This window comes from Mycteria americana, chromosome 4 (assembly GCF_035582795.1).
Source record: "Mycteria americana isolate JAX WOST 10 ecotype Jacksonville Zoo and Gardens chromosome 4, USCA_MyAme_1.0, whole genome shotgun sequence".
NCBI classification, from domain to species: domain Eukaryota; kingdom Metazoa; phylum Chordata; class Aves; order Ciconiiformes; family Ciconiidae; genus Mycteria; species Mycteria americana.
The window spans coordinates 89,362,642-89,375,380 of record NC_134368.1 but is presented as its reverse complement, the minus strand read 5'-3'; the positions used below and the strand labels follow the sequence as shown (position 1 = coordinate 89,375,380).

Sequence of the window (12,739 nt, the reverse complement as noted above, 5' to 3'; positions counted from 1 at the left end):
TCCCATTTGGTCTTTTTATGGGAGATGCCATTGCTGAACCTTGCAGTCCCTTTAAGCAGAAGCAGTAAAGGCTGTAATGCAGGTTCTTTGCCTTTCGCAGTATGGAAAATTCCACGAACTTCAGTGACTTCACGGTGAAGTATGAGCTGTCAGAAATCAAGGATATGTGTTAATTTATAACTGGGGACTTTCAAACTGTATGCTTGAAGAAAAGGTGGTAAATTCATGATGCAAACAGATTATTTTTTTCCCCCATTCTTGCCTAGCTCAGCTCGTATTACTGGGGAAAAAAATTCTACACAACTTTCAGTGCTGTGGGATAGGTAAAGAACAAGCTTTCAAGGGAATATGAACAATTCTGTCACCTTTTATATCTGGCTGTGTCCTGAGGCTTGCTATACTCCTGTTCGCATGCAGTAAGATCTGCTAAAGTTTGAAGGGTTTCTTGAGCTTTTGGGACCAGCAGGAATTTCACCTCCTTATGGTCTTGATTTTAAAATGGTTTCTGTGTCCTGTACGTGTGAAAGGAAAGATGTACTGGCTGTGATTGTCTTAATCATCTTTATGTAAGATGACGTAAGCCTGGTATTTTAAATAGTGGTAAAAGAACAGTTAAATATGAAGAATATCCATTTCTTTTCAGGCAGAGTTTATCAGATGGGGCTGCTGTTGGATTTGATATTGAATGGCCACCATCATATACTAAAGGAAAAATGGCAAAAATAGCTGTAATCCAGATATGTGTAACTGAGGAGAAGTGTTATTTGTTTCACATCTCTTCCATGTCAGGTACTGTACTTGCTCTTTTCTTATTAGTTACAGTGTGAGTTGCCCTCCGTTTCCTGTGATTAAATTTGAAATAAGCCTTGAGCAATAGCCAATATTTCATACTGTGTTGGATAGTAAAAATCCATCCTTCTTCTCCCCTTTCCCTCCTAAAATAATGGGATTTATTCTTTGAGTATTGCCTATGTATAGCAAGGGGATCTTAGCTCAAGTCTTGCCCTGTGTGCTGCATACAGCATTTTGGGTTCTGAACAGGGCAAAAGAATCTTACCTGAGGATTATTTTTCTCTCTGGGAAAGAATATTTTAATTCAGTTCTAAAAATTTAATTCCCTGCTCATATAATGAGCTTTCTGTTTAGTGCCAAAATAAACAACAAACCTAAATTTAGCAGGCTGTGTTTCTTTTTAATTTGGCTTCAATAACAAAAACCCTCAAAAATGATGGCCGTTGTGCTGTTTGTTCCTAATACCTGCATTTTGTGACGTTGGTTTTCAGAAAGAATACTGGATACCTGGTGTGATGCAGCTGTGGGGAGAGAAGGGAGTGTGCTCAACAGAGACCGAATTCATTACGAATGTGAATAAAAGCTTCCAAAGAGGGAAAATAGGAATGAGGGAAGGAGGCTGCAATTTTATAACCTTTGGTTTGAGTGTTAGATTGAAACTATACCCGTGAGATGTCTCTGATTTCCCTGGGGTGTGTATGCTGAGGTATAATAGCGATAATTTTAATGTTGGTGTTCAATCCATTGTCATTTATAGCAAATGGGGTGGAAAATTTAATTGCCGGCGGCTGTTCAATCCGGGAGGCAGAAAGGTACAAGTGCACAAAAGAAAAAGATTTGAGGAAAGGAAGCTGAGGGAAGAAGAGTCATAAAGAGCTGAAATGCTTTTGATTTGAAAAGTGAAGATGTTTGTGTGTTGATGCTGAGTACGGTTGCGTGTGGGCTACTGTGTGTTAGAGCAGAAGACAGTGTTTCCTCCTGCATCACTTAGTAAAATTTCTGTTCGTGCCAATGGGAGGGGCACTTTGAACTGAGAGAGATGTCAACCTTTTTGCAGGAACTGCAGCCAATTTCTGCTTATTATGCAGAATACAGTTGATCTACAGAAATGTAGGTGTTAGCAGAATTAGCCAGTTGGATAAGACTTATCTTTTTTTGTTGGGGGGGAAAAAAAAGCTTCTTCTGCAGGAGGAAAAGAGTGGAGAGTTCTTGGACTGTGTCTAAAGAACAAAAATTACATATATTTATCAGGAAGATTCCTGATAATTTTTCATTTCTTACTTTTTTTTTCCTTATGGACTTCTAAGAACATGTGGCCTGTTTCTCAGATTGTAGCCTCTGTATAGTCCTGAACTTAGACCTTTTTAGTTCATGCAGTCACTTTTCTGGAAATGAGGTGGTGGAAATGGAACACAAGTGCTCTACTGGGAAGGTAGAGGTTTCAAAGCCTTGAAGGTTTTCATGATGATGTTCTTAGGTGAAAATCACTTGTTCAGTAAGTCAGCTGCATATGTTGCAGGCTTTTATTCAGCTCAACTGTGTTTATCTCTACAGACGATTTTCCATATTGTATTTTGGCTGAGGTGCTTTGGCAACGTTGTACTCTGTCTGCATCTCGCAGCACCAGGCTACTACAGTTTTGTGGGTTTTTTTTAACAGCAATTTCCTAATGCTTTGAATTGGACCTGCAACTTTACAGTCCATAAGATAGCTGTTGGTGGCTATAATTGCAAAAGTGTCTGTATAATGTGTCAGTGGTAGCCATGAAAGTGTGGAGATAATTGTGTAAAAATAAAATCAGTGATGCAAAGTGACTGTTGAAGTCTATAAATAAGTGTTACAGCAGTGAAAAGGTGAAATTTGAAATCAGAATCAAGCCAGATACCAAGCATTGTGCGTTTGTGCAATACTGTGTGTTTGTGGGTACTAGAATTACATTTGAGATGAATTCAGGGTATCCAGCTGTGGGTTCCTGAAGGTATGTATTTAAATAATTTGCTCTGAATTTTAAATGGAAACAAACACAGAGGGGAGAAAAAGGCTGCTTTTTTTTCAAGCATGAAGTGTCTGTGGCTGTTGCCTCCTGTAGAAAACCAGGTATGAAAGCTGCCTGCTTTTATTCAATCCTGTAAACTTGAAAATACCCTTTGATCCAGGATTGTTGTGCCATCAGTTTGGGCTAAATCAAAATATAAAACTTAGCATCTGTGTACATCCTTGAAGATTTTTTTCTTACTTACAAGATTGACTTGTCTGGGCTTGCCAGAGGATGTGGTTGGTGAATTCTGTTTTCCAAATGCTGTTGTTGGACCAGCCCAGGGTTAGCACTGAGTATGCCTCCACAGAATCTGTTTTTCTGGTGATTGCCCATGCTGACTGTTTTAGCTGTTTCCTGCAAATATGAAATAGCAAAAACCAGGAAGGAATAATGTGGAAAATAGTAAAATAATATTGCATTTGGTTTCATGAACATCCAGTTCTGACAATTAAAATATCTTTTCCGGTTAGAGGTTGCCTTTATGTGATTTAATGATCAGTAAGACAAATGAAATAAGGTGGTTTAGTTTTTTTTACTGGATTTGTTTTCAGATGCAGAATACGTTTGCATATTTAAAATATTTCATTCCTGCTTGTCTGCAGATGATATGTTACAACCAATTGGTGTTTCTAGTCGTTCCAGAGTACAAACAGTCCCATAAACAGAGCAACTTTGGGGGCTTTTCCTCTAAAAGCATAGGTTTTTGCAGATGGCCTTTGTGCTAGCATTTTGTCATTTCCATTAGACTTTCTGTTATCTTCCAGTATTTAGTTTCTCATGTTTGGGCTTAATCTATTTTAGGTTTTCCCAAGGGACTCAAAAGACTGCTCGAAGATGAAACAATTAAAAAGGTTGGCGTAGGAATTGAGGGAGATCAATGGAAGCTGATGAGTGACTTTGAAATCAAACTGAAGAGCTTTGTGGAGCTGGCTGACGTTGCTAATGAGAAAGTAAAACTTAATCTTTTTGTTGTGGGAGGGAATCTTGTTATTGTCCTATACAAAAGGAGGCTTCCTTGTCTTCATAGGATTTCAATTCTGATTGCAAATGTATTTGTAGAATAAAGCAGAGATGTATTGTAACTTAGTTTTAAAAAGTTTAAAAAACTGTCAAAGTCTGCAGAACTACTGTCTTTCAGAGAGCCAGTTCTTAATGAACGCTTGTCCCCTTTCAGGCCAATCACCTTTTGCATTTACAAGATATGGCTTTATAATTCAGCTGCAGATGTATTTTCTTTACTTCTTAGTGTCGGAAACTGCCAGATTGCGTCAAGTTGGGATTCTACTGGCAATGGTGTACTTGTCCCAGCAGCGATTGAACCTTTAATATAAGATGCAAGAGGTGCTGCGGAGGCAGTGAAGGACTGGTGCCTGTCTGAAGAGAGGCAGCCCTCCTGCCATGGCTTGCTTGGTGCTGGAAGGAAGCATCAAGGTCTTCCTTTAAGTCCTCCATGCGGAGGTGTCTGCCACATGATCCGGAGCCGTAGACATACCTTTGTTGCCATGACTCTGAAGTTGGTGTTGCCTCTGCTCTCATGTGGGTGCAGTTTGCAGCGCCTGATGACCCATTGCTTAGAAGTAGTGTTGAGTTTGGCACACCCTGAATTTCAGTTTAGTTGGATTTAGGTTAGATATCATTTAATGTAGGGAGATCTGTGCCATGTTATTAGGGAAGAGAGCGGAAGGTTCATTACCTTCCAAATCGTCCTGCCATTCTTATTTCTAGAGTGTCCCTTAAAATTTTTCTGTCTTTTTTTAAATGCGAGGCTTTTCCTTACCTGTACTCGCTCTCTCCGTGCACTTCTGTCCTTCCGTACATTTTTTTTGTTTGGTAGGATAACAGCAACAACTGTAGTTTCCTGGTGGAGGACAGAGATTTATGCCCAGAAATGATACTACTTAGACCTTTCTCTGTTCTCTGCTTTATGTACCCTGTGTAATTACACCTCTCTCCCACCGTGATTTATTATCAGCATTTGGGGCAGTGCTCTCCATATGAGCCACCTTGAAGTTTCAGTTCCTAGTGGGTTGGAAGTAGTACAAATTAAACTGTTTTGCTCAGGGAACAGGAGGAGCTGTTTCTTTTCAGACTTGGAGTTTCGTTAGTTCACCCCCCCCCCCTTTTTTTATCTGAGCATCTGATTCCAGGATAATTTGTTATGAGGATGAGCAATGTGATCTCTGATAGCAGCTTTAAAGTCTTCTGCTCAAGAGAAAACAAACCAAAAATAAACTTGAAAGTGAAACTTGAGAGAACAAAGAATAGGGTTATGTATAATGGCACAATGCAAGGGGGAGGGCAGGGGGAACCTAAAATGAACAATTGGTAGGGTTTTTTTAATACTGGATTTAAGGGCATGAGCTGATAATGCCGCACTGCCAGTGTTGGACTCGACAGTTCCGCATGTTTTGAAAGCCCTCGCAAGTTGGAATAGCAGAAGGCTGTGCCCGTGAGTCCTGGATCCTTGGGGTCTGAAGGAAAGTTTCCGGAACTGGCTATTAAGACAATAGCATGTAGCAACTGTGATTGACAAGTATGATTACAAAAGCAATTGGAAACAGCAGTGTGGTGGGGTGACTTCCAGAGACTTCTGATGAAGTGCGTCCCAGCACACCGAATAGTGGTTAGCATGGTCTGTAACTGCACTCTTTTGCTTGCGTCTGGTTTTGGACTTGCAAAAGATGGTGAGACAATTACAGGCAGACTTTAATATTCCTGTGTTTATTCTAAATTCCTGGTGTTTGATATTGACTTTCTCTAATTAGAAAGGCAAATAATAGAAAAATCCTGGAGGAGAGAGGGGATGCTGTTTAAATCTATGGCTTTACTTTATCAACCCGGAGACTACATTGAACAGATTGCCTATTTTTGGTAGTGTGACAATACCACCTTGCATTGCGTGGACTCATCTGGCCCTAATGCCATCTTTCCAGCTTGACGATGTAGGTATATCCTCTAACAGTACAGTTTCAGGGCAGGGAAGCACAGCTTTCGAATGGCCAAACTACCTTGTAATATGATGAGAGCAGAATTAGGCCCGGGGAACAGTTACTGCTTTGAGAAACTACTTTGTTCTGACTAACCCAGGGCTCTTTGCTTCTAATGAGGGATTAAGTATGCTTTACCCCTTGTAGGAATATATTCTGCCATGTCCAATTGCTTTCCCCTTTAAACAAGTCCTCTGTCTTTTTTTCTTTCCCCAGCTGAAGTGTAAGGAGATGTGGAGTCTAAATGGTCTGGTAAAACACCTTTTTGGCAAGCAGCTTTTGAAGGATAAGTCTGTCCGCTGTAGCAACTGGGAAGAGTTTCCACTCAATGAGGAGCAAAAATTGTATGCAGCCACAGATGCCTATGTATGTACAGGAAGAGATCACCATTCCACCCGTATCAATAAATTCCTTCTCTAATGTGCTGTTAGGCATTAAAACCAGCAGCTTTCTGCTGCAGAATATAATGAATGTAGGAAGACTCTGAGGTCTGCTGTGGATATGGGATGCTTAAAGGTGGAAATACCACCAAGTAGGTTGCTGTCCAATTCCTTGTCTGTCTTAAGTTTTTAAACCTCAGCGTTCGTCCAGAGCTGCTTCATATCTTCTCTGTTGAAGATGGTGCTGCTTGTACCTGACTTGGTAACCTGTCTTGTTGCTGAGATGGGTTGAAGAGGAGATTGTGGTGAACATTTCACATAGAAAATTGAATGTAGATGGAAGAAAGAAACCCCATTCCACAGCAGCCTTGAGCCTCCCATGAGGTCCTTACCTCTTAATGTTTCACGGTATTGCAAGATTTGCCTTTTTATTGAAGTCTGTTCGTGAAGCAGAGCTCCTGGAAGTTCTGCTGTGCTCTGAACGTGCCAAGTAACACAGGCACCAACAAGTATGCCTGAGGAGTGTCTGTCCGTTTGGACTCACTTCAAGTTGTCACCTCAGGGAAGTGAGTTTTGATGGAGCAATCGGCTGAATTTTATATCTGTCTGTATGGAGTAAGCCTAAATTCTTGCAGCGTATCCCACGTAGGTGTAACATGGCTGATGTGTATTTAAGGACAATAATTGCTTAAGGAAGTGAAGAGTGGGTAATATATTTTTTGGTTGCCTTGTTTGCAGGTGTTCACTGTAGCTTGTTAGCACTTTTGGATGTGTCTTCTACTGGGATTTTTGGTCATCTTTCTTGAGCTGCTTATGAACGAAAATCCTGCTAAATATAATATGTGAGATAAAATTAATAAGCAGCTTCGAAGGAACATAACCTTCACCAGTGGCTAATACAGCAGAGCCACAGTATAGATTACCAAGAAGAGTAATTTAGTTGCATATGAATTTTTGTAGCTCTGAGAAGTTTCTGCTTTTTCACCATTTTGAAAAGAGCGTAGTTTTCCCGCAGTTCAGAGTTCTGTGAAGGGATTTACCAATATGCTGCTGGGTGCTGCCTGCTTCCTGGGAGAAAACTTTTCTTTATGGCAGCCAAATAAAATCCCCTCACGCTTTTATTTCTTTGAGGTTAGACAGAGGAAGGGAAGTGGGACAGTGGTCTCTGTTTCCTTTTCTGACTCAGGAAACATTGCATATTTTCTAGTTTAGTTAAATGTTTAAACAGTGGACAGTTTAGCCACATGTTAAGACCCAAACCAGTAAGGAAAGGAGCTCTTATTTTTTGCTGCCTGGTGCAGCTGCTGTAGCCAGCTCTTTCCAGGCAATGCCTCTTTCTCTGTGCTCTATTCACCTGGCCTGCCTTTTGGAGCCTCGCAGGAAAACACGAGGGAGTAACTTGTTTCTTTCTTTTTCCTCTTTAAGATGCTTTGGTTAACATGTGTAGCCTAATTAGCACATTCCTGGCTTTAGGCTGCATTTCCCTGTTAGAACTTATTATTCATATCAAGGGAAATATTAAGCACACAGAATCTATCTTAGTAGGCTCATAGCTATTCTCTTGGAGCGCTACATAAAATGTGAATGAGGTGGAGCAGATGGTGAGACTGGGAGTGGAGTACTTGAAGTTCTCTGTTTGCAGAGAGCTTCGTAAGAGCATGGTTATCTTATAAAGTTAAGAAGCTGGGGTCTATATAAGAGTATCCACTACAATCACACAGAATCACACACAGAATCGTATAGGTTGGAAAAGACCTTTAAGATCATAGAGTCCAACCGTAAACCTAACACTACCAAGACCACCACTACACCGTGTCCCTAAGCACCTCATCCAAACGTCCTTTAAATACCTCCAGGGATGGCGACTCAACCACTTCCCTGGGCAGCCTGTTCCAGTGCTTGATAACCCTTTCGGTGAAGAAAAATTTCCTAATACCCAGTCTAAACCTCCCCTGGCGCAACTTGAGGCCATTTCCTCTTGTCCTATCACTTCTTACTTGGGAGAAGAGACCGACCCCCACCTCGCTACAGCCTCCTTTCAGGCAGCTGCAGAGAGCAATAAGGTCTCCTCTCAGCCTCCTTTTCTCCAGGCTACACAACCCCAGTTCCCTCAGCCGCTCTTCATAAGACTTCTGGTCCAGACCCTTCCCCAGCTTCGTTGCCCTTCTCTGGACATGCTCCAGCACCTCAATGTTTCTCTTAGAGTGGGGGGCCCAAAACCGAACACAGTATTCGAGGTGCGGCAATGTGGACCCCAAGTCAGGACTTTGCCTTTTGTGAAGCATTCTGTAAAATGTAACCTGGTTGTCATGAACAATGCAGTAAGGCAGACCATTGACCATTGTACGGCATGGGCAAACAACTCAGAATGTGATGTTCATAATGTATTTGTGCTGTGGTTTGCTGGATTAATTCTGGGTCTTTTTGTTTAGTCTCCAAGATGTTGTTTTTCTGCAGGGTACTGAGTACTAACTTTTTTTCCTTTCTTTTGCAGGCTGGCTTCATCATTTATCAAAAACTGAAAAATATGAATAACAGTGACTGGAAATTTTTTTGTGTAAGAGGTAAATTATACATCAAACATATGGAATTTATTCAGTGTACAATTGAATATTTTATTTCCCAACAGGTTTTTCCATAGTATCTTTGTATCAGGATGGTCTAGCTTCTTGGTGATTAGAGATCACTTCCAGAGAGAGCAGACTGTAAAGGCTCTTGGATCACCTGCGTTACCATACTGTGTAACTATTTTCCATAATGATGTAGGAATGCAGTCTTAGTATGTTGTTTCTGCTGTATACAGAGATGGGAAGAATTCCTGCTGTTGTTCTAGTTTGTTTATGGAAACACTTCAGTGAGTCAATTTCAATTCTGCTGATGCAGGGACAAAAATCTAGTTTAAGAAGAAATAAGGCCATAAAAGAACCCACGTTATGAAGTAGTGCTTTTCTTGAGGCGTATAAATAGTACTCAAATTTTTTAGAGCAGCTTAGCATTATTTACTTGATTAGAAAAGTGATTCTAAAATCTTAGGTTTTGTTCAGTTCTGTGCTTCATAAGGCAAGTTAAGTATTGCATGTAGCTTATGGTTGAAAAAGGATGCGGGGCGAGTTTGTTTCTTTTTTGTACTGGCTGAATTTTACTTTTGTGTCAAAGGCAGAAGTGGCAGTACTATCCCCTTAATATGAAGTGCAATTTTTTGCCTTTGGTTTAGTCAGCATATCTGTGTTAGGAGCTCTTTTCTGGAAGTTGGAGGGGATACTGGGGAAGGATCACTTTGTAATGGTCCTGTTCTGTATCCTTTTTCCGTGAGCATGTGTAACAGGCCACTGGAAGAGATGCAGTGCTGAAGTACCTGGAAGCTTGGCCTGATTCTGTGTACTTGATTTTTAAGCACTGGAAAAGGCTGTCTTATCAGCTGTAGATCTTGTAGAAATGCAGTTACTTGAATGGAACTTACTTGTGTATAGGTGTTAGACCTCAATTACTGTGAAATAACTCTGATGGCACTTCCTATAGATGATGTGTTGTCAGAGGGTGTGAAGGAGCGCTTGACTTCACTAGCTGAACAGATAACGGACCTGGCTTCTCGCATCCCTGACTCTTCTGGACAACTTGAAAATTTGCAGAGGTTAGATTTTTGCCAGCCTGTCTCTACTTTACCTGTAAGATCAGTGTTTTGCTCTTGATCCCTGAGGTCCCACACACCAAAATATATGTGTGTTAACAGCTGTCTCTCATCTGTGTCCTTTTCCAAGAAAAGAAAGCACGGTACACTTGATGGGAAAATACTGTCTTTATATGTAGGAACATAGCTTTCCACTGATCTAATCGCAGTGCGTTTGACACTGAACTTTGCTCAATCTGTTTCTTCTTGCTGAAGTGCACAGCAAGACCTTCTTTCATAAATACTTGCGACTCTGGTATGACTAGAAGTCTGGAGACTTGATACAAGCGTGGCAGCAATACCACAAACAGTGTTTGGAGAGTTCTTACAGGTTTTCTTCAGTATAAAGAAATTTAATTTTTTTCTCACAGAAGTGGAATGCCAACTGTATGTTAGTGATGAGCCTTTATATGTGAAGTTTTGGACAAACTGTCTGGAGCAACAGACTACTCTAGAATCCTCAGTTCAGCTTGTGGCTAAGATGTATGTAGTAACCGCTTTTATAATTTTGGTTTAACTTTCTTGTTTTACCTTCTAGGGCTGCAGAAATACTAGGTGACTTATCAGAGAATGTAAATGCCCTAAGAAGCACGCTGTTTGGTTCAGGTTCCCCTTCTGTACTGGAGAGGAGCTGTGGTGCAACTCCAACAAATCTTGAAGCGGAGTCAGCAAATGTTGAAGCACAAAAAGACGAAATGCCTGAATTTGCTGATCAACTTAAAGGTGACTTCAACATCTGCTCTGATGCTACACTAGCTGGCCTCTGGGAGGGAGATGGTAATGAAGAAGAGGCAGAGAGAGGTAACGCTGTTGCGGAAGATGGGACTGCAGCAGCCAGCCCTAAGGACAAAGCAGGCAGAGATGACTTCATGTCACTAGACATTACTGAGCAAGAACTTCAGATCTTGGAACGTCAGGCTGCAGAAGAATTGGTCAACGAAGCTGTACCTGAGGTAATGAGAAAAGCCCTTGTTAATCATGAACACTCAGCAGGAGAAGTGATCTCATCCTTAATTTCCCCCAAGATTTTAACAAGTTCTATTCCTGAGATAATATTAAGGTGGGCTGGAAGAAGGGCTCAGTCTGGAAAATATTTGTGGAGGTAGTCAAGCACTGAGCTGCTCTTCAGTCATGTGGTTGGAAGGATTAGTACTGAATACAGCAGCTCTAGATAGTCTGAGTAGTTTTCCTCTTTCAGTTGCTAATAAGTTACTAAAGAATTTTTAGTAGTACGGGGACAAAATCTGCACTCGAGCGTATCCAACTTGGTCATGAATAAAAAGCAGATCTTTTTCTAAGGGATCTGTAAATAGCAGTCCTTCTAGTGACTGCTGAATGTGGATTGATGCCTCTTAAATGAGATTGTAATTTCCTTATGTTCCAAGTGTTTCCACACATCTGGTGATATGACTGTTTTTGTCTCTTAATACAGGGCATTCTTATGTTCTAATATTTCTTGAAGATTTCTTTTTTTAATGGGCAGGCTTCAGAGCTGAATGTTGAGCTTAGTTATTTTTGGTAAGAAGTAAGAGCATACAGGGAAACGGTTTACAGTATATACAGAAGCTTGAAAGCTTGTGGGTAAAATAGAAATAACTTTGCTGATAAGAAGAAAATAATTTTGTTTCTTAGGAGGCATGCTCCACAGACAACGAACAAAATATTTCCTGTGTCATTGAAAGTGATGAAGAACTGGAAATGGAGATGCTTAAAGTGAGTGCCTCAGGGTTTTCTTTTTCAATTTTTTTGTTAATGATGATGCTCTCGGGTCACAGTGGAGCGTAGTGTAGTTGAGGGGAGGGAATATGAAGCAAAATGGTGTTGCTTACAGAAGACGGATGAATGTGTGGATACCTAAAGAATTCTATTTACAGGTGTTAAACTTCAGTATCGCTTGCATCCTGCTGCATCTTGACTATACCAGCTTGGACTTGGTCCGCCCACTTACTGCATTTGTGTAGATTATAATTCGTAAACTGATTCGCTCCAAGTGTCATGCATTCAAACCCTTGTCCAAGGGACTGAGCTGACCAGGGAGTTTGTGTGCTGCAGATGCTGCTGACCTGGGCTGTAGGTCAAATTGCTTTGTAGCCATGTTTTGCAGGCCTCTTCTAAAGTGTTTTTACTAGTATAACTTGTATTTCCTGAAAAGACGATTTAGATGTTGTCTTATTTTTCTTTACCCTGGCTTTTCTCCTGATCCCCCAGAGAGTGCTATATGCGTTTTGAGTCAAGTGGCTGAACATTTCCACCAGAGCAGTCACAAGTGTTTGTGTGCTTGTGCACATGTGAAGGTTGAGTGTGTTGCTTACAGCTAAGTAGGAAGCAAGACTCAAAGGTCTGGGGAAAAAAAAATGGAATTTTTGTCTAGGGAAGGACCAGGTCTCTTCTGGATGGTTCTCAGTGCTGCATGTCAATCTTCCATAAATGCAATTTTGGTCAAAAAAAGCTAACTTGAGTAGAAGGGGTTTAGTTAGTGTTCCTCTTGAGTACCATGTTTTGGAAACCATGAGTGTAACATGACATTGGGGTCCCATCCTTTCTGGTTTTTGTGACTAGCCTCCTAAGTCACTTCTCAGTTTAACTTATGCCTTCATCCAGTTAAAAGTCAAAAAAAAAAAAATAAAACCCAAAACCCCAACCACTCGTTTTATAAAATAGATTTTAATGTCTTCAAAATGTCAAAGACCTTTTTGCAAAGAAGAAACAAAAGCCATTGTAACAGTACCCAGGAAAGGGCTCGTGTAGTTTGAATGCTACTGATAACATAGTTTGACCGTTGTGCTTTTCTTTGTGCTGTGTGCCAATAGATCTAAGTTATGCCATAAGCAGATTAAAACTCATGCGTCCCTATGTCATGTTACCTCAGAAGTGC

At 40.7% G+C, this 12,739-nt stretch overlaps 1 protein-coding gene across 12 annotated transcripts in view; it reads left to right on the top strand.

Moving 5' to 3' along the window:
* The window catches only part of WRN (WRN RecQ like helicase), a 46,382-nt gene that overhangs the window by 4,214 nt on the left and 29,429 nt on the right, over positions 1 to 12,739 (top strand). For 6 of the 12 annotated variants that reach the window (XM_075501256.1, XM_075501255.1, XM_075501254.1 and 3 more), the window contains 7 exons: positions 644 to 789; positions 3,632 to 3,780; positions 6,034 to 6,183; positions 8,692 to 8,761; positions 9,717 to 9,828; positions 10,403 to 10,817; positions 11,497 to 11,577. In XM_075501256.1, the coding sequence (XP_075357371.1) occupies positions 644 to 789; positions 3,632 to 3,780; positions 6,034 to 6,183; positions 8,692 to 8,761; positions 9,717 to 9,828; positions 10,403 to 10,817; positions 11,497 to 11,577 (1,123 nt within the window). Of the gene's footprint in view, positions 1 to 643; positions 790 to 3,631; positions 3,781 to 6,033; positions 6,184 to 8,691; positions 8,762 to 9,716; positions 9,829 to 10,402; positions 10,818 to 11,496; positions 11,578 to 12,739 lie in introns of those variants that run through there. The other 6 variants (XM_075501260.1, XM_075501258.1, XM_075501257.1 and 3 more) reach the window with 5 other exon arrangements.